General features: G+C 38.5%; 1 protein-coding gene across 1 annotated transcript in view; it reads left to right on the top strand.

Annotated features, from left to right (window-relative positions):
• Positions 1 to 7,264, top strand: part of igsf11 (immunoglobulin superfamily member 11) — a 33,697-nt gene extending 26,433 nt beyond the window's left edge. The window contains exons 6-7 of the mRNA XM_038273411.1: positions 2,317 to 2,464; positions 6,266 to 7,264. Of these exons, the coding sequence (XP_038129339.1) occupies positions 2,317 to 2,464; positions 6,266 to 6,836 (719 nt within the window). The 3' untranslated portion in view covers positions 6,837 to 7,264. The remainder of the gene's footprint in view (positions 1 to 2,316; positions 2,465 to 6,265) is intronic.
• The last annotated feature ends 14,190 nt before the right edge of the window (positions 7,265 to 21,454 follow it).

Raw genomic sequence — 21,454 nt, forward strand, 5'->3', positions numbered from 1 at the left:
TAAATAAAAATAAATAACTATAAAATAAACACCAGAAGTTGTGCTGCACTGTCAGACAGTGAGATGTCTCACAGCCAGAGCCACTGTGTGGGGCCCCAGGGGGCCGGGGCCACCGATATATATCTACGGAATATATTTTATTGTGTCTGTTATTTTGTATTTAGTAAGTAAGCATATATTTTCAAGAGTTGAAGTGATATGAGAGTTACGAGGATGACAATAGAGGATAAAGTCAGCGACACATGTCAGAAAAGATCAGCAATGCAAGCAAAAAAGAAAGAGTCAGAAGTTTTTTCAGAGCAGATATTGACACTTTTGACAGCAACAGCAGAAAAAAAACAAAAACAAGGCCAGTATAGGTCACTGATCTGATCTATCTATAGGATCTGTCTGCATTTTGCTTTAGCTTTAGTCATTTTATATCCTTCCAGTAGTGTCTGCTGATCAACCCCTCCACTGCTAGATAACGGCGATACCAAAATGTGAAAATTAAACTATTTGATTTACCAAACTTTTTTATCTTTGTGATATTAAAAAAATAAGGTAAACTACCGGTAATTACCAAAAACAGTCCCTTGCCCGAATAAGGTAAAAAAAAAAAAGAAAAAAGAAAAAATTGAGAGTACTTCTATAATAAGTTTGAGAAAAACACTTAGAGGGAAAGGAACTGACAACTCTCAGAAATTAAAGAGACATTATGAAATATATTTAAAACAGCCTTTTTTTGGACCCTTTACGACTAAAGCATAATTTGATGAGCAGCCTGGCACCTCAGTAGTTCAGCCCGATGCATCTATAACCCCAGGCTCACACAGACTCCGGTCTTACCGTTGCGGTGCGGTGGGTGCGGCGCCGCAGTGATTCCAAGTCATTAAAAAGATGTAAATCTCTCTCACCGGCTGCTGAGCTGTCCGGCTGCGGTTACAGAGACACTCCGGCGCTGCAGAAAATTCCGCAAGAAAGCTATCCTTGTCGATACTCAGAAGTGACCTGCATCCAGCTCAACTCAGACATGGGAGTTCAAAAAAGTAAAAAAAATCAACTTGTTAAGTACAAGCTCATGCTATCAGAATTAGCAGAAGAAAGCTGCAGTTCTTGGATTTAGCCACAATTGGCAGTGTCCTCAGAAACTGTGTAGCTTCTCTTCAATCATAAACCTACATTTTTACCTTTTTGATGCAGATTATTAACTTTCCAAATAAGTTGCAATAAACTTTTCCACTTTTTTAACTCCACAAAAAGTTTTAACCTTCACTTATTAGCTTTTTTTAATTTAATTTACAGTAGGTAACATATCACCCGCATATACTGGTGGTATTCTATGAAGCAGTTACACTCAGCTTTAAGACCACATTTGACCTCATGATTTTTTCTTGTTTGTGGCAAATTAAATGATATCAGGTCTATATTTAAATATATCTGATCTGATTTTTTATTTTTTTTATGTTATGACTGAAAGCTGTAATAAATGTCTTTATGTCTTTCCAATAAAAGTTGTCTAGGTCTACGAAATTTAATATCGCATTGTTGAACATCTTGTTTTGACATAGCATTTAACCAGAGATGGCAAAAGTACTCACTTTCCGTACTTGAGTAAAAGTACAGATACTTGTGTTAAAAAATACTCTGGTAAAAGTGGAAGTACTGATTAAACTTCTTTACTCAAGTAAAAGTAACAAAGTACAGGCTTGTAAATTTACTTAAAGTATAAAAGTAAAAGTAGAAACCACTTTTTTCATGCCGTTGCCTACATTTTAAATGGATGTCTGCCAATAGGACTAGATCTCCGTTGTGTTCATTTTCAATCATCTCGTCGTCCATGCTACTATGCTAACACCACCGCCACCGCTGCAATGATTTGCCGCCAATGAATACCGCCGAATCTGTTGATTCATCTTGTAGTGGTGCGTCAAATGCAACGTAGATTCCCATCCAATTAGATTGAATTTGGTATTGATGAGGTGAAAAATAATAACGGTAACTCCATTTAAATGATTCAAAACTAAAGTAACGAGCCAGTTTTTTAAAATGTAAGGAGTTGAAAGTACAGATATTTGTGTAAAAATGTAAGGAGTAGAAGTAAAAAGTCGCCATAAAAAAAAAGTAGTAAAGTAAAAATATCAGAAAAATCTACTTGAGTACAGTAACGAAGTATTTGTACTTTGTTACTTCCCATCTCTGCATTTAACCTGTTTCGACTGATCGCTAATGGATGCCACACGTCTATTGTTATTTACAGAATAAACAGGAGCTGGTGATCAGTTTCTTGGCTGGTTTTGTTGCACTTATTCAGACTCTCCTCTGTTCACCCTGCAGCTCAGCCCCAGAGTGTCGGTCTGATCGCAGGGACAATTGCTACTGGAATCCTGGCTGTAATCATCTGTTCGCTGCTAGTTGTGGTCACGCTCTTCTACTGGAGGAATAAGAACAAGTACGAAGAAGAGGAGATTCCTAATGAGATCAGGTTTGCTCTAAATATGCTATTTACCAGTTTACTGCTATTTAAATTGCTTTTAGGACAAATATAATGTAAAATGAAACATTGCAGATAAGAGATCACCACTCTTACCATCCATTTCTCCCTTATAAATTTATAAATGTATGTTCTGTTTAAAGTTCTGTTTCAATTTTAAAAAAGCAACTTTAATGCTGTGAATTTCAGAACTTTAAAAGTATTTAGCTGTTCATGCAGGAATAACATTTTTAACTTGGAACAAAACTAAACCAAGTCAGTTTTTTTTCATGTTCTCTCAACCGAAGAAGTGGGTAAAAAATTACAATTAATATATTTTCTACGCCTATAATTATTTTTTTATTATTATTATTTTGAGAATATTTTTTAAAAGTATTTTTTTACCATTTAGGGCAAAAACTTCCTTTTACCTTTGTAGAACCTTTGTATTTTTACTTTAGAGAAAGGGGTTCAGTGGATACTTTCAGTTTTACCAGTCTTGATTTCTTTTGACTCATCTGGTGTATTTTATGTATAAACTTATTTGACAAATAATGTATTTTCAGGACGCTGTTGTACCCGTGCAGATTTTATTTACTCAAAATGCATCCTTAGTATCTTAGACAGGGCCTCTCAGCTCCACCTTCAGCATTAAAAAGAGGTTGCTGCTGCGTTTTTCTGACGATGAGCATATGTTTACTCAAAGCCTTTCCTCAGTAAACCAAAGCCAGTAAATTGGATTTCAGGTTTGGGACGCTCACCTTTTATTGAATCTCCTAGCAGCAACTTATTTCATCATTACAGACTAATTTGTCTTCCCAGACTGTCCATAAATCTTCGTCGGCTGTTTACCCAGGGCTTCTGTTTCCAACTGTAATTATTCCAAGAATAATTTTAGGGGGATAATTCAGATTTTAGGAGTTTTGTCTGTCTTTGGTTGCATCAGACTTGTTTTAGGTTCAGATATATTCAGATTACAGCCCTGCAGATCATACAGCTGAATATCTGAACACCTTTAATCCATCTAACAAGTGTCTCTCCTGAAACCTGAATTTAACAAAATTATGGAAATATAAAGTGGGGGATCAAAAAAATATTTTAAAGTTTATCCTAATGTTGCTTTTGAAGTTTATGACAGTTTTTATTATAATGAAAGATTCCCCATCTTTATAAAGCTTTTAGAAAAAATCTCTTTTACTACTAAGAGATTATTATTTTACAAATGTATATTGCTTAAGAAATAAAATGCATTATTATTATTGGTATGGCTGTGGATATAGATGTATGTGATCAACTTCTTATTAAAGATAATAAATTGTACATGTTTTAAAATAAATTGTTTTACTGTTGATGAAATAATCTTGATTTTGCATAAAACTCGACACTGAATAAACAGACCTATTGGGTAGAATATCTACATTTCATTCTATTTGATTTTATACCTAGAGTGATTAAAACTGGCACTAAACTGTACATTTGATGGACATTTGTTTCATGACTATTGACCAGGCAGATAAGCTGTGCTTTATTTGAAGAAGCAGCCAAAAGAGCCTTGGTGGCTTTAATGGAACTTTAGGTCTCAGGTCGTAGAATTTTTCAACCAGACAACAATTAAGCCTGGTTTATTGTTGACGCTCGAACGGGCAAATTGCTTAAAGGAATAGTACACCCAAAACATGATTAGCCTTCATTTTCTACTCACCCCCATGCTGAACAACACTCTGGAGTACTTTTTTGATATCTCAAATGCATCTGGAGATCTGGGAGTCTTCTTGCTGTTTGCTGACATTCAAATAATGGAGGTCTATGGTGTCCGAGACAGAAAGGTCCATAAAAGTCCACAAAAAACGTGTCAATATTCCTCCATACTGCTCGTCCAATGTATTCCAAGTGTCCTGAGTGGGTAGCATCCAGAATTTACTCGAAATGAAGTAATTTAGAATGTTTTTAGAGCATAAACAGTAGTTTATAGGATTTCCTATAAACTGCCGGAAACCGCGGCAGATCAAACCAGATGAAAGTGCGCATTCAGCGTCTGCTCTGCCGATAATGCAAGCGTAGAAGAAGAAATGTGCTGTTTACCTGTGCAAAGAAAGAAACAACGAAAGAAAAATGTCTGAGGACTTCATTGTTGAGGAAGAGCATGAGTTCTTTGCTGAGCTGAATGCGCACTTTCATCTGGTTTGGTCTGCCGCGGTTTCCGTAGACTCGTGAACGCGCTTTTAGGAAATCCTATACACTACTGTTTATGCTCTAAAAACATTCTAAATGACTTCGTTTCGAGTAAATTATGGACGCTACCCACTCAGGACACTTGGAATACATTGGACGAGCAGTATGGAGGAATATTAACACGTTTTTTGTGGACTTTTATGGACATTTCTGCCTCGGGCTCCATAGACCTCCATTATTTGAATGTCAGCAGACAGCAAGAAGCCTCCCAGATCTCCAGATGCATTTGAAATATCAAAAAAGTACTCCAGAGTGTTGTTCAGCATGGGGGTGAGTAGAAAATGAAGGATAATCATGTTTTGGGTGTACTATTCCTTTAAGTCTTTTTACAACCTACACCCCATCGAGGCATTTCAGTGGCTCGATTTTTCATATATTCCACCTAGAAAAACGTGTATCTACGTTCTCATGGTGGTCTCAACAACGTCCGCAGTAACAACACACATAGGGCGCGCCGCACATTTTGAGGGAAAAAAAAGACATTTATATGCGCATTTATATGCATTTATAGTCGTGAAAATACGGTAGGTAGACAGCTCATCATGGAATAACAAGGCTTGCAGATTTAAAATATTAGAGACGATCAGCAAATTGTGAACAAGTCTTGGAAAGAAATCGCTCTTGAATGACATGGAGAGGCTTTGATTATATATTTGAAACAGCTTTCCACTTCTACATGTATTGGGGCGTAGTCAGACCTTAAAAAAGTTGGCCAAAATGTTAGGTACAGGGGAAAAAGCTACACTGTGTATAAAAGCTGCAGACATCGTTGCCTGTGAGTCTCATTTCCTGGCAGAGCGTATACATGCGTCAAGCATAACTGAGTCTTTAGTTGTAGGATCCAAAACTTCATGGTATCCCCAACTAGGACTCTCTGGTAAGACTGTCCTTTTCCGATCCAACTGAGCTCAATCTTTTTTTGTAAAGAAAAAAATTTGGTGATGTTCAACAGGTAAAAACATTCTAGCTCAAAGAATTACATTTTATTTTTCGGTGAAAGGTCTAATTTTTAACTCAGAGTTGAATACAAATGGTCACAACACAACATTATGTTAAATATATTGAAGTTCATGGTAGTAAATTGATGACATTTTCCCAAAAAAAGACTTTAGGGAGGTACTTTAGGAGGGCGACAGTGGCGAAGGGTTGACGGTTCAAGCCCCTGCTCTGACTTTCATTGTCGTTGTGTCCTTGGGCAAGACACTTCAACTGCATTGTCTACTGATGGTGGTCAGAGGGCCCGGTGGCGCCAGTGTACGGCACCCCGCTTCTGTCAGTGAGCCCCAGGGCAGCTGTGGCTACAATGCAGCTTGCCACCATCAGTGTGTGAGTGAATGGGTGAATTAAAGTAGTGTAAAGTGCTTTGGTCAAGTCTCCTGGCTTGAAAAAAGGCGCTATACTGCATAAGTACAAGCCATTTACCATTTACTTCATGCTAATGTCTTTGGTTCCAGTGTATTGCTTCACAGGCGCATTAACAAGTAAAGGAGTGCTATAGTGAATGAGCTGAAAGGTTTTATAGATGTAGATAATTTTCCAGCCTAAACGACTGACCTTGCTTTGATGTTTGTTTCTTAACAGAGAAGATGATTTACCTCCTAAGCGGTCGTCATCGGTGAAGGCGTTCCATGCAGATGCCTCTTCCTCAGAGAATGACACACTGACATCAACAAACACGTACAACAGTCGCTACTGGCACAACCCTAAAACCAACTACGAAACCAACTCCTACACGCGCTACAACGGAGACACCCGTCAGACCTTCACGGCTGCTCCCGGTGGACCCCATGGCGCTCACAGTCACGGGCAAGCTCAGAACACTACGCAGGCCCGCGAAACAGCGGTCACGGCTCCAGGCTCCACCCCCCTACCCCGACACCCGCCACCCACTACGGCAACAACCACGACAACATCGTTTGCCAACGGCGGCCATATGCTCTCCCCACCCAAGACTTTGGTAGTCACAACAAACTCTGCCCCATCCCCTCCCGCCATGGTGCGCAGCAACGGCACAGTGAGCCTCAAGCCAGTGGTGACATCGGCGCACGGGCACCACACGCACTCGTATGCTGTTAGCCAGGCAACACTGGAGCGGATGGGGGCGGTGCCGGTTATGGTGCCCGCCCAAAGCAGAGCAGGTTCACTTGTTTAGAAACCTGATGTAAGACTCTGCTAATAAGACTAAAGTAGTGTTTGGTTGGGGTGTTTGAGATCTGATCTTAAAAAATAAAGAAAAACAGACTTATATGGGCTGAAGCAGCTCACAACCCTTTACAGTTGTGTCTTTCAGTAAGACTATTTTTTAAACACAGAGTTATTAGGTAGTTTTGGTTTTACAGTGCAGAATTCAATCGATGCCAATTCTTTGAAAGACATGACGGGGAGTTTTATGGATTTTCTGTCAGTGCACAGTGGGATCTTTTTTTTTTCCAACCCCATGGATGATTTCCCAAGCCTGGAGTTTAAGGTCTGCAAACCCAGAATCCCAGGCCTTTTATGATTGTGTTTTTTTTTTTTTTTTATGACCCAAACCAGACATTGTCTCATTGTGTCAGTGTGCATCAGCAAACAGAAGCCAGCTTTGAAGCCCACATTACAACGCATGTCTCCTTTATTTTAATTTCCATTCTCTCTCTTAAAGCAAAACTGGGCAAGTTTTGACCCAAGCACTAGTCTAACACTGGCCACATTTTGCTATTCCTCTTCTCAAAAACCACTCTGTGTAACTTGAAAGGGTCAAATTTGTCACTGAATAGATCATGTGACCCAGAGCGGCACTTCTCTTGACAGCTAACAAAGCTAAAAGCTGTTATAATCCAGATAGGACCGTAACCGATCAGACATATTTCAGGTTCTCTGATGTAGGATTTAATCTAGACGGGTAAGTGCAGCCTTGCCTTTACAGGTAACCCCGTGGCTTCTAAACCCCCTGGTTAATTGGTCTGCTAAGCATTTAGAAAAAGTGCAGTGATGCTAGTTCCTTTATGGCACATTAAAACCTAACCTGGCTAACCAGATTGATAATGTGTTGCACTTAGGTTTAGTTCAACATGTTATTAATCTAGGACATTGATTTTCTTCTAAGAAAGACGAGACATGCAGAAGAACTCTTTCAGCTGATTGGGTGAAGCAACATCTTGTGCCTGCCTACAGTAGTAGCCATTCAAAATTTTCCAACATTTCTTGATGGGCCCTTGGCTGGTTCCCTACATTTCCTTTTTAAACATCAATCTTTTTACTAAAATATTCATAATTTGTGGACATGAAGATCTAAAGAGAAGCGTCATCTCCTGGTCAGACCCTGTAAATCAGTGAAACGGTGGAGTCGAGTGTGAAGCGGCTGGGATGAGAATCAGCTCCTCCAAGTCCGAGGCCATGGTTCTCGATCGGAAAAAGGCGGCTTGTCCCCTTCAGGTTGGAGGAGAGTCCCTGCCTCAAGTGGAGGAGTTCAAGTATCTTGGGGTCCTGTTCACGAGTGAGGGAAGAATGGAGCGGGAGATCGATTGACGGATCGGTGCGGCTGCTGCAATAATGCGGACGCTGCACCGGTCTGTCGTGGTGAAGAGAGAGCTGAGCGAAAAGGCAAGCTCTCAATTTACCGTTCGGTCTACGTTCCTACCCTCACCTATGGTCGTGAAATCTGGATCATGACCGAAAGAACGAGATCCCGGATACAAGCGGCTGAAATGAGCTTTCTCCGCAGGGTGGCTGGACTCTCCCTCAGAGATAGGGTGAGGAGCTCGGTCAATCGGGAGAGGCTCAGTGTAGAGCCGGTTCTCCTCCACATTGAGAGGAGTCAGTGGAGGTGGCTCGGACATTTTCTTCGGATGCACCCTGGACGCCTCCCTTGGGAGGTGTTCCAGGCATGTCCCACCGGGAGGAGGCCCAGGGGACGACCCAGGACACGCTGGAGAGACTATGTCTCTCGGCTGGCCTGGGAGCGCCTAGGGCTTCCCCCAACAGTGCTGGAGGAAGTGTCTGCGGAGAGGGAAGTCTGGGAGTCTCTGCTTAGTCTGCTGCCCCCGCGACCCGGTTCCAGATAAAGCGGCAGACGACGCGTACGAGTACGGTGGAGTCAGAGTAAAAAAAAAATGCCCATGAGAAGGCCTGTGGCTGGAAGTTGGAGGGAGCTATTCTGCTGGTGTTTGACTCGGAAGGACCCTTTTGAATGGCTGCTACCATACCAACCACCGAGACAAATGAAATAGCAGCTGATGCCATGCAAAACCACAACAACTAACGCTTTTTATTTCTCTCACTGTGCGTGTTATTGCAGCTAAGTTTATGTCCTCCTGGGCTGCCATGTTTATTTTACTTCAGCTGTGGAATCTGCAACTCTTGTTTCAATTACACCAATATGTCCCACCTTAAACCATCATGCTGCATCATGATTGGCCAACCCATTTTGGCTTAACCTAAAACTATTTCAGCTGAATTGATACTAGGGGGATTTTCGTATGTTCGGGAACACCAAGAATTCAGCTTGCAGGCAAGGTTAGCTAAACCTGGAGGTTAGAGGTCTAGCGCCCCTAGTGGCAAGGAAGTTACACAGTGCTGCTTTAAGTTTTGTCGTTAAAAGTAGGAAAAAAGTGAATGTTGAAAGAAATTATTTTGAGTTCCTGAAAACATACAAAGTGTAAGGAATAGAAAGATGAGTTTAAATGGCCTTAGAAGCTTGGAGTGGATGGGTAGGGGGGTTATTTGGTGCAATAAACTGCATAGTATAAGTGAGTGAATGCAAATGTAATTATTTTAATGCACTTTTAGAGCAAATAATACAATATCCAAATCTTTGCTTTATGAAAAAAGTCTTATTCTTAATATACTTTATGATCCAAAATACTTAAAATCTTCTCATTCAAACTAAAAAATGGTTCTAAGGTGGCAAACAAGACCACCCCCTTTACTGCTCAATAATCTTTCCTTAGCCATAACATCTTTGACTCACACAACATTAGTGCTGCTTTATAATGAAAAAAAGATGTCTTATTTCATACATGCTTTATAAGAGAGCCTGAGGATTTTCTACAGTATTTTTTTCTCAACTGAGGCTCAAACTTAGTGTTTTCTACTGTACATAAATAAAACAGTAGGCTAGATTGTGAAGCAAAGATCTTTTTGTCTCCTGATACACGTTACATTTTACCCGTCCTGATATGAAAACTGTTGTTTGAGGTTTTTCTTTGTTCTTTAACAGAAGGCTATCTCCAATTCTGCCTCATTGTGTTATTTCATACAAAAGCCACATGAGTGGCCACATGTATGAACAACTGACAACTTTGGTTTGTGTTTTAGACCCATGTTTCTGACTGTCTGTAATTGTATTTAATCAAATCTCACAGGGTTTACAGATCTGACTATTCTCATTTTTGTTCTGCACTCAGCATCTCTAAAACCGTACCTTGGTTATGAATCGTCTTACGAAGCAAGCATCTTCATAGCTTATCTTTTATGTAATTTGAAATTCTATATGACTTTCGTTTTCATTAAATCACTCAATTCATTCAGAATGTTGTTCCTTTTAATAAGAAAATAATTGTTTTAGCTGTTTTACTGTGTTTTAAAGGAATACAGGTAAGCACACTGCAATTTGTTTCTACCAAATATTAATTGTATTGGAGAGATAAAAATAAAGTTCTCAAGTCTTCCTGACGCAGTTAGAGTAACAAGTTTTTACACAGCGAAAACTAATCTAAAGCACAGTAAACATTTATTAAATTAACATTGTTTGACCTTATTTGGCAAGTTAATAAGATGATCTGCAAATGGATGAGTATTTGTGTCATAAAAAGGAGATTTTTCGATTCCAAAAAAGTAAAAAAAAAACAATCCACTGGACTTTGACAAGTTTTAAGACGTTTTGCTTCCCATCCAGGAAACTTTTTCAATTCAAATTGTCAGAAATTGCGTTGAGTTCGAGGCTTTATACAGTAGCCCAACAAACAGAGATTGGAAGTAACGAAGTACAAATACTTTGTTACTGTACTGAAGTAGATTTTTCTGATATTTTTACTTTACTTTACTACTTATTTTCATGGCGACTTCTTACCTCTACTCCTTACATTTTTACACAAATATCTGTACTTTCTACTCCTTACATTTAAAAAAATTGGCTCGTTACTTTAGTTTTGAATCATTTCAATGGAGTTACCGTTATTATTTTTCACGTCATCAATACCAAATTCAATCTAATTGGATGGGAATCTACGTTGCATTTGACGCACCACTAGAAGATGAATCGACAGATTCTGCGGTATTCATTCGTGGCAAATCATTGCAGCTTGGTGGCGGTGGCGTTAGCATAGTAGCATGGACGACGAGATGATTGAAAATGAACACAACGGAGATCTAGTCCTATTGGCAGACATCCATTTAAAATGTAGGCAACGGCATGAAAAAAGTGGTTTCTACTTTTACTTTTATACTTTAAGTAAATTTACAAGCCTGTACTTTGTTACTTTTACTTGAGTAAAGAAGTTTAATCAGTACTTCCACTTTTACCAGAGTATTTTTTAACACAAGTATCTGTACTTTTACTCAAGTACGGAAAGTGAGTACTTTTGCCATCTCTGCCAACAAAACCTTGATTTGGAAAACGTGATAATTGAAACCGACGAACTGGTCCATCCCTTTGGAAGGAATGGGGGTCATTTGGCTCCTTTTGTTAGCCTGCAAGGCCCCATACTTGCCATTGTCTCTGAAAGTAGGGTCATTAAAGGGAATTGTTGGCCTGGCTGAATAGGCAAGGTCTTCTTTTCCCCTGTAAAGGGGTTGGGGCTGCGATGATAGCGATAAGGGATCAACTCAATCGCTGCATTGAAGGTTTTTGAAAGCTTAAATCTGAGTCCTCCCCCCTGTTTAAGGTTGGTTTTTCTTTCTTAACAGAAATGGCTTTGTTAATGCTACTCTTAAACCACCTGTCTCTTTGTCCACTCTTTGTCCAAAGTGTGAACATTCTGGTCCTCAAAAGAATGTCCTTTGTCCATAAGGTGTAGATCAAGCATACCCAAAGTCAGTCCTTGAGGGCCGCTGTCCTGCAGGTTTTAGAGGTGTCCCTGCTCCAGCACAGCTGATTTACATTGATAGTTGATTAACAGGCTTTTGCTGAACTGCAATCATCAGAATCAGCTGTGCTAAATTAGAGAAACCTCTAAAACCTGCAGGACGGCGACCCTCAAGGACCGACTTTGGGGATGCCTGGTGTAGATGTTTTTTTTTTACTTTTTGGAATGACTATGACCTGGAGGACTGAAAATCTTCACCAGCTGATCATTAGATAGTAACTTCTTTAAATATGCTCCAACGCTTTCCGTAAAAGTTTAAAAAACAATCCACTGGACTTGGTTTCCAAGGTTTGAAGACGTTTCGCTTCCCCTCCAGGAAGCTTTCTCAATTCATTTGAAATTATACTCTGAATTGAATTGAATGAATTATACTCCCAACGCTGTTGGAGTTGTTTTTTTCTTATCTTAAACATGTTATTCCATCAGTTAATCATCTTGCATACCTGCTCAATCCAAGGGAAACTACACTTATTTCTAAAAAAAAAACGTTATATTTCATTTTTTGCAGTGAAGTTGTTTAACTTAACCAGTTTCATGCATTGGTGAGGTATGTTTCTTTCTGTCCCCCCCCCCCCCTCGAGTAATGGTAAAATGAGTTTTTTTTTTTTTTTACAGAGCTTTATTGGAGTAATCAGTTACCTTCACGTTGAGCTAAAATCCAGACTTTATTAACTACAATCTTTGGCCAGCAGGGTTTAACTAAAGGTTCTCATTTGTTCAATTTTCCACGTCTCACATCTCTTAGTTTATCCTCTTCTCAACTCCATGAATTAGTTAAAGAAGAGCTGCAGAATTTGCACTTGTTATTTTACACAAATGCAACTCAATAAATTACAATATCAAAACTGTAATATTTCATTAAGTTAATTATACAACTGTAATTAATCTACTATACAATTTAATAACCGGCTGAGTGATTGTCTCTATTCTATTTTCATCAATACGGCTTACAGCTAATTTAAACCTAAATGCAATTAAAATATTATGTAAGATTAGATATCTATCTGATACATTTAACAGCATGATAGTTAGACAGAGTTGACAGAAGTCCAGCAGACAGATAGACACATACGCTAAAGCAGGTGAGTCCCTATCCTTGAAAATCCCTGCCTGCATACTCTAGGGTCTCTGTTGCAGCACACATCATTTAAATGATTACATGACCTCAGCTGCCATCAAATGCTACAGAAGCCTCATTTATAAAAGACAGCTGTGTGGCAGTAAGGGGACATGTAAAAGGATGGGGAGACATCAGAATCACTGTGCTAAAGGAGTTCCTGGAGGATGCTCCTTCCAGCTATATTAATGTCTAAATAGAGAGCAAAAGAAGAATTGTTCCAGCTACATGGATATCCACAGCCTAAGAGAAATGAGAGGAAATGAGGGAATTTTCATCCACTGTTAAACAAACAAATCCAGGAGATGAGCTACATCTGATCGGGAAAATAGATGTAGATATTTTGCTGCAATAATCTGAACTCAGAGAAACATTAAAGCATACAAGGAGATGTGTTTTCTGCTGGTACATTCCTGAAGGTGCTACAAGATTCAAAGCCAATGCTGCCATCTAGTGGGAAACTTTAAAGCCCTTCTTGTTGCTGTGACAGGCTGTATGCCATTTTATCTTACAGGAGGACTTTGCACCTGCCCACACTGCCAAACTACAAATGACTACTTTAATGATCTTAGTTTTTATTTTGCAAACTCTTTGACCTAGATCTAGAAGAGTCAGACCAGACACAACATAGCAGATGAGGTAAAGACTCATCTAAACTTCCTAAACAACTCAATCGATGCATCTGTAATTTAAAAGTAGGCCCAGTATTTGGGAGGCCTTTAATGTTTTATATGCAAATTATTGAATATTAGCTGTAAGCTAAATCATAAAATACAATAAATGAATGCATAATATGTCTTACTCAGTTGATTAATATTTTTTTGTTTTTTATTGTTCTTATTTATTGAGATGCATCTGTATGCTTCTAATGGCTAAAACGGTCTAAAAGTAATCTGGTTTTGTTTTTTCTGGATTTTGTATTTTTCTTTTTTTGACAACTGATTTTGAAATACATGTGTTTTGAATATTTTGTAATTTATTTTCTCCCATTGTTCATGGACTAAACTCCAGCTCCCATTGCTGAAAGTAACTCCTTTTCCTTCAAAAGGTTTTTTGGCTTTATACATCTCTGAGAGTATGGCAGTATTAAAAAGCTAAATTTAGTTTATTCTATTTGTAATCTGCTGTTATTTTGTAGAATATGGAGAATTATGAGAATCTTTATTCCAGACTTATGGATCATGTCGTCTTTTGCCTCAGCTATAAAGATGGACTGTAGTGTAGAAGGTGAGGTTTGGCTTGTGTATACAGAAAAATGTGATATGTTGCCGACAGTAAAACCACTTTAAATGTGTAAATATGTAAAGACATGCAAAGCAAAAAACAATGTATGTCCTAACCAGCTGACATGCTGTGAGAGAATAAAATAATAATAAAAACATTGGATTTGTAGAAAATAAATATGAATAATTAATACATTCTGCCCAGCATCATGCTTGTTCATTTTTCTTTGACCATCTGATTTTTTGGGGGGCTCACAAAAGTGTCAAATCTATCATGACTAAGAACAGAGGACCCAGTATCCGAGGCAAGACAGAGAGTGAGATAATTTAAAAGCGTTTATTAAAACAATGGATGATCGTAGCAGCAGCGGCTAGTGTGTCTATCACAGGACACTCTGTAAAAGGGAACATAGGTTAGTGACCACCATGCTTTTCAGTATGAAATGAAAGCTTTTTAGTCGTGTATATTAAAGGTTAAGCTTTTCACCAGTTTATATGAACAGTTCTCACTACTTTGTATGTGCGCTTTTCAGTAGGTTATATAAGAGGTAATCGCTAGTTTATGTGAGAGCTTTTCACTAGTATTTATGCAAGTTTTTCAGTATATTATATGGAAGAGTTTAATTTAATATGTGTGTATGGAAGTTAATTCTGATTTATGTCCCTGGGTGCACCTCATATAAAATTAGCCTCGTGAGACCATGCTGATCTCGCGAGCTTTCAAGGTTTCACTCGCAGATCAGTCTGGAGACTCTCCGTTAAAGAAAATTTGGAGCCGTTCACCAAACGAACGTCCAATCAGCGTTGGCTTTGAGGCGGGTTGAGGTGTGACACAACGAGAAGCGCGACAGTTCAGTCTAAAGAACATGGCGGCTTCAGCCGATGAAACTAGCGTTAGCGTGGCTATCGAGCAAGTTTTATGGGAATTACAGAGTATTTCTTCACTGAAAGAAGAGCAAAACACTGCTCTGGAGGCTTTTCTCAGAGGAAAAGATGTTTTTGCTCTTCTCCCGACTGGTTTCGGCAAGAGTTATATCTATCAATTGGCTCCTCTTCGTCGTTGCTCTGTTAGTACGTCATATGCTTTGTTGATCTGATTGGTTTATTTGGCCCGTCTATCACCAACATAGGCCAATCAGCTAACCAGTATTTTCGCCCCTTCCCAAAATTACTTCAACGGAAGGTTTCCAGATGGATATGCAGAGCAAATCCATCTGGCGGAGTCAGGTTAATATAAAACAGCTTTGGGACTATGAATATGTTCTAGTCTTTCATTTGAATAAAACCTCAAATAAAAACAAAGAAGAAATAGAAATAAAAATAATCCCCTGTACAATAAAGACAGAGATACAGAAGCTGCATTAAATATAAAGTATATATAATTTCACATATTAGACAAACTGGAGAACAAACTGTTACATTATTTAGGGTCATTTATGGAACCTTTGGTCCTTCTGCACGACTTTGTTTGAAAAGAATCGTGAAAAGAGAATCTGTACATAATACATGCATGAATAAATGTAAACATTCTAGTTCCTTCAAGTGCTTAAGTTTTTTATTATTCAATTTAAAAAATTTGTAAAACAAAAAAAGGCCTTGCTCTCTGCCTAAAACTTCAAAGTTCCATAGTTAATTCCATATGCTGCATAAGGGTTTATGTGCATTTGTGATGCATTTGTGCACGTTGTGATCTGTGCTGACAATTGCACTCTTTTATTTTCTTACAAACTCAGCATAAAAACGTAGTCACATTCCTGACTGTTTCCAATCCACCACTTGGGGGCACTGTTTAAACACCCACCCACCTGCTGCCTGAAAGGAAATTCCTAGTTCAGTCACACATTTTCAGCCTATTGGTTCTAGACAAAAAAATCGTAGCCATTCATTACAAAAGTCAAATGGCATTAACTGATAATGCATTCAACGCGAATGGTGCTATTTAAATCCAGTTAAATAGGTGAGAAAGATGGCGGAACACTCATCCTTTGCAGGTGCAATCATTACATGGGAATGTCATTAATCTTTAGAGCATGTTGTCTCATCAGAATTCCAATCAGCATTTCTTTGCTCATTGACTCATCTTACTTAAAAAGAATATAAAAGCTTTGGCTCCAGGAATGAGAATAATTTTATTTGCAAAATGATATGATCTCTTCTTCCTTCTTCTAAGAGAAGAGAAGCTCCAGAAATAAATACACATACTTGGTGCCAAAGGTGTTATTTTTAAAGCAAGGTGATACGTCCGAGACATATTGTGTTTCTATCCAAAAGTCAGAGATTGCTGGTCTTTAGTCTGTAAAGTTTCAAAGTGTATTTTGTGGATATTGTTTCAATAACAACTGAACAATGATAAAGCCAATAATAATAATACAATGACAATATAACTTATTTTAATTAGATTTCAAAGTAAAGCAACAGAAACAAATAAAAAATGCCTTTATTTCCAAAGATAAGTATTTCTAAAGTTACTTTCTATGCTTATAAGTATTTTGAAAGCAGTGTCTAAATAGATGAAGTGGCTGAATATTACATTTGAAATTTTCAAGTGTTGAGGTGGAGAAAACAGTAATGTAAGCGATCTTATGGGATCAAACTTTAAAAATCATATTCTTCTGTTATTTTAAGAATCCTGCCACGTCCTCTGAGGGTTGCCATCTGGTTTCATTCATGTTCCAAGGCAGATTTGCTCAATGAAGTAAATCTCACCACAGTATCATAACTGCATGAACAGCTTTGTGAAGTCCTCTCTACACTGACAACCTAGAAATAAGTAAAAATTTCTTACATTAAGTGTATTTACCCTTAATTTGAGTAGGTAAATGAGATAGTTTGCCAATGAAATAAGTATTGTTACTCTTAAAATACGAAAATGAGATAATATGCACTTGAAATAAGACAACGCAATTGTGTTTTCTTATTTTAAATGTAAAATGTCTTGTTCCATTGGCAAAATGTTTCTCTTACCTCCTCAATCCAAGAACAAATGCAGCTATTTTAAGAAAAAAAATGACTTATCTAGATTTTGATTTTTTCCAGTGTAACAGTTTAGTTTGCACAGGTTTGATCTTTCTACAGGTCAGTATTTACATAAATAGGACAAAACTTGCAAGGCAGAAAGTCCCCTCTGAGGATGGTAACGGTGGCCTGCGGTTTTTGATTTTGAGTTTTCCCATTTCATTTTTTAAATGTGTCCTGTCTGGCAATGTGGCAATAAGAATAAGGCCCCGTCCACACGAAGTCAAACCCTGGCCTAAACGCACAAATTTTTCACCAAACCAGCCTCTCATCCATACGAAGCCGGCGTTTCGGGGGTTTGTAAACGATCTTCTTTTTATTCAGCCTTCAGAGTAAGAAGATTTTGAAACGCCGTTTTCGCGTTTCCATCTTTAAGCTCTAACCGCATTTCTTTTCTTACACGCATGCGTCATAGCGTCGCCTCTAAACACGCATGCGCGACACAGTATCACAACAACAATGGCGCCGTACTGTGTTGAATGGTTGCTGCTAATGCTACTCACCCTGCTGTCGGGCTTACAACAGAATCTTCTTCTTCTGGAAATCTCCAGGAAGAACAGAGCAATATCCACGACATAGTTCAGCACCTGAATTTCACTGGACCACGAAAATGGACCCGCAGGGCAACCATGTATAAATATTACTGCGCATGCCCAACATTTCATCGCCTATTTTTGCTTTGGCACCACAGCGCCACTTACAGGTCTGGCATACATTTCGCAGCGTTTTCATGCATTCGTGTGGACGCTCACATTTATTTTACTTCTCCGTCTTTACGACAAACGTTCTGGAAAATATTAGCGTTTCGTGTTCATTTTGACTTCGTGTGGACGGGGCCTGATTGTCTTGATGCCAAAAAGAGCCCAACAGATTTTACTTTCACAAGTGTAGCAGTATGGCAATTGCCATATTGCTCCACTTGTTTCATGCATATAAATTGCTTTATTATAATTATGCAGGGAGTTTTACAGTTTATATGGACACTACAATGTAAATAGAGCAGAAAAACAGGAGAGGAAAGGGAAAAAAAGAGAGAAAAGATGAAAGAAAGAAGAGATAGAGTTTTCCAATTTCAGAGGACAGGGGTCCCTTTCCTGAAGCAGGTTTACCCAAAACTCTAACTTGGTTCAACCTGAAAACAGGGAGAATCTGACATTTCCGGTTCAAAAAGAGAGTTTATTTAACTTCTGTTTCAGTCGCCATGGTAACATTCTCCCCAGAGCTAACCTGGTTAGTAGCAGGTTTTCTTCAGTAAACTCGGAGTGTCTTCTGTCTCCACTCACGTTGTTTTATTTCCTGATTTAGTCAGATTTTTGTCGTACTTTTATGCAGAAATAGATCATTTACTAGTACCATTACACACATTGGGCCGGATCTATCAAAGGTTTGCGTGTATAAAAATGTGAGCTATTTCACTGCGCACGCTAAAAAATGTACAAACTGATCTATCAACAGCGTGCTAAAAGGATTTGGTCTTTAAAACGTGCTAAATAGCGCCTCTTATACATTTAGTACTTTTTCTGCTATGAATATGCAATTTGGGGCGTTTACACGCAAAAGTGCGTATTGTGGGAGGAGAACATGTAAATATATTAATTTAGCACTCGCAAAGTGATTTATAAAACCTGAAAGCAATTTTGCTAACGGTATCTGACTCTATATTTAACACGTTTCAAAAGAAGGTGCAAATGGTCTATGCGTAATTGCGAACACATGGCAGCGGTTATTGTCGCAAGAAGGAGACATGGAAATGAAGCAAGGAGACGCAGAGAATGCATTTTTTCACTCCGTGTGAATATTTTTGGAATGAACGAGGAAGCGATCATCAAAACATATCGTTTATCCAGCATTGCCATTTTGAAGCTGCAATTCCAGTGATTTGCTCCTCACAGAGCGTCAGCTGTACTTGTTCCTCAATGCTGGTCAGAGGCATCTCATCTACTGTGCCCCCTCCTCTTTTGTTCGCAGATGTTTTGTTATATGCCAGTTTTTCTTTGGTTCGCCTTCTAATATCCTGGTATCTTCTTTTTACTTCATCCACTGTTCGCAAGGTTTCACCAACAGCGTTAACCTTATTACTGATTTGTTCACATATAGCGTTCCTCTGTGTGACAGGCACACTTCTTTGCTGTAGCTCACTTAAATGTTTGTTGGCTTCATCCACCAATACCTCCATTTCCATGGGGTCGCATTTCCTTTTGCGCCTTCTGCTGTGCAAACTCGCCACGCCGCAAACCACAAAACGCGCAAAACCATCATTTAAATAGGGCGTCTCCAACAGTTTTGCACCTGCCACCAGTTACGCAATCGCTCTTGTTAAATCACCCGCAAACCATGGTTCAGCCCCTCGCGCAAAATTCCAGTTTGCGAGCGCAAATTACTGCACGCAAAATTGGATCTTGATAAATCCGGCCCATTGGGTGTTAAAAACAAACATTTTATGTCAGTTTGACGAGGATCTCATTAAAGAATGATCAGCTCTTTTTCCACAGAGAATTAAATATTTATAAGGGGAGGATTCTACAACTCAGTTGACAGAGCTTGAGATTAGTTGTTTTTGGTTTATTTTATATGAGCGAGATGCAGATAATTTTATTTTTATTTAGTTGTATTTACTGTACATGAAGAGCTACTGAAATAATTTTCAGATTAGACATAAATAGATTAATTAATTCCACAGGGGAAAATTAATAACCTTAGGGTTAGGTCAGTCTGTAGACTGCTGGTTAGCGAGACGGTCTGCTGAGCTTTATGGGGAGATCCATTCATGGTAAACATAGCCTAACACAGAGGTCTTTAACAGGGGATCCGCGACCCCTAGGGGTCCACGGAGGTACTGCATGGGGGGGTTGCGAAAGTTTTGGTTGATTAGTCTTTTTTTATATTCTCCCCTGCAATTTTTTTCCACTTATTGAAATGTCTTTAAATCCACATTAACATGAATTCATGACACTGTAGTAAACAGATAAATGGAGGCAGAAGATGTCTTTCAGTCACCAATGCACACATTCAGCGACACACAGGAGTTCTTTCAAGCTGGGCAACGTTTCATTCACAACACCTGTCCCATCAACCAGGAATCAGAAATACTTTAATAATCTCAGGGAGAAATTACTTTCATTACATGACTCCATCTGTAATAGATTGACTATAGGACCAGTTTGATAGAACACAATTTCATGCAATATATATAAGTAGGGGGTCCCCGCTCCATCTCGCCATCAGTTTGGGGGTTCTTGGCCTGGACTTTGAGACCCCTGGCCTAACGCATTTATTGCACAATTTAGAGATTTTTTTTAGAGAAAGAGATGAGGGGAAAAGGAAGGAAAAAACTAAGAATCTTTCTTTCTGTCTGCATCTTTTTTTAATCTATATCTATATGCATGTTCAGTCGGTGAAGCATCATCTCTTAAGAATATGTAATAAAGGGTATTTAACATTTAACATAAAAGAAACCGTTTTTCTGTCTTCCTTTCTATTTGGTAAGGGTAATTGTTTTTTTAAACCGAATGAAAAGAAAAACAAACAAAATGGATTTGGTTCTTGCCCGGTTTATTGCCCCATGGTCTCATTGCAGAAGTTCAATGGATGCTGTTAACCTTTTGAGTCTGAGGTCAGAGGAGTCCATCTTGGAGAGGATCAGTGGAGAATCGGATAGAGAGGAAAAAGGTGAAGACAGATTCAGTACAATAATGGATTGAAGTTCAAAGAAGAAGAAAGTCTTGGAAAAAAAACAATTTGGACTTCGAAGGAGTGAACCATTGAACTTTGTTTAGTGACAGTAATGAAAAAAAAAATCTCTCCTAAAATTTTTATTGCCTGGAAAGAAAAAAAGCAAACTGTATTTTGACGCAGTCACATATAACATTCGTGGATGTGGGACCAGCTTGTGTATTTTGTGACTCCTAATATACCAAAGTCAAAGACAACAGTCAAAGGAAAGAGTTGAAAGTTGTAAATTTATAAACTCTGACATTTAATTTTCTGCAAGAGTTAATCTGGGATAGAAATGACTTTTCAACGCTTTTTTAACAAGCGTAGAAGACAGGGCATAAAGTGACAAATGTAGCTTTAAATCTTCAACTTTAAATCTTGTATCTATCTATCTATCTATATCTATATATATATATATCTATATCTATATATCTATATATATATATCTATATCTATATATCTATATATATATATATATATATATATATATATATATATATTGTGATGTGGTTTTGATATTTCACCTAATGTTCTTTCCTTAAACAATTCGTTTTCTACGACACTGTCAAAAGCTTACCACGACGTCACCATATTCACAGCTGAGATGGTGGCCTGATGATTGCAGCTTCTCGCTTTC

This window comes from Cyprinodon tularosa, unplaced genomic scaffold (genome assembly GCF_016077235.1).
Source record: "Cyprinodon tularosa strain WSP-4 unplaced genomic scaffold, ASM1607723v1 ctg87, whole genome shotgun sequence".
In the NCBI taxonomy this organism is placed as follows: domain Eukaryota; kingdom Metazoa; phylum Chordata; class Actinopteri; order Cyprinodontiformes; family Cyprinodontidae; genus Cyprinodon; species Cyprinodon tularosa.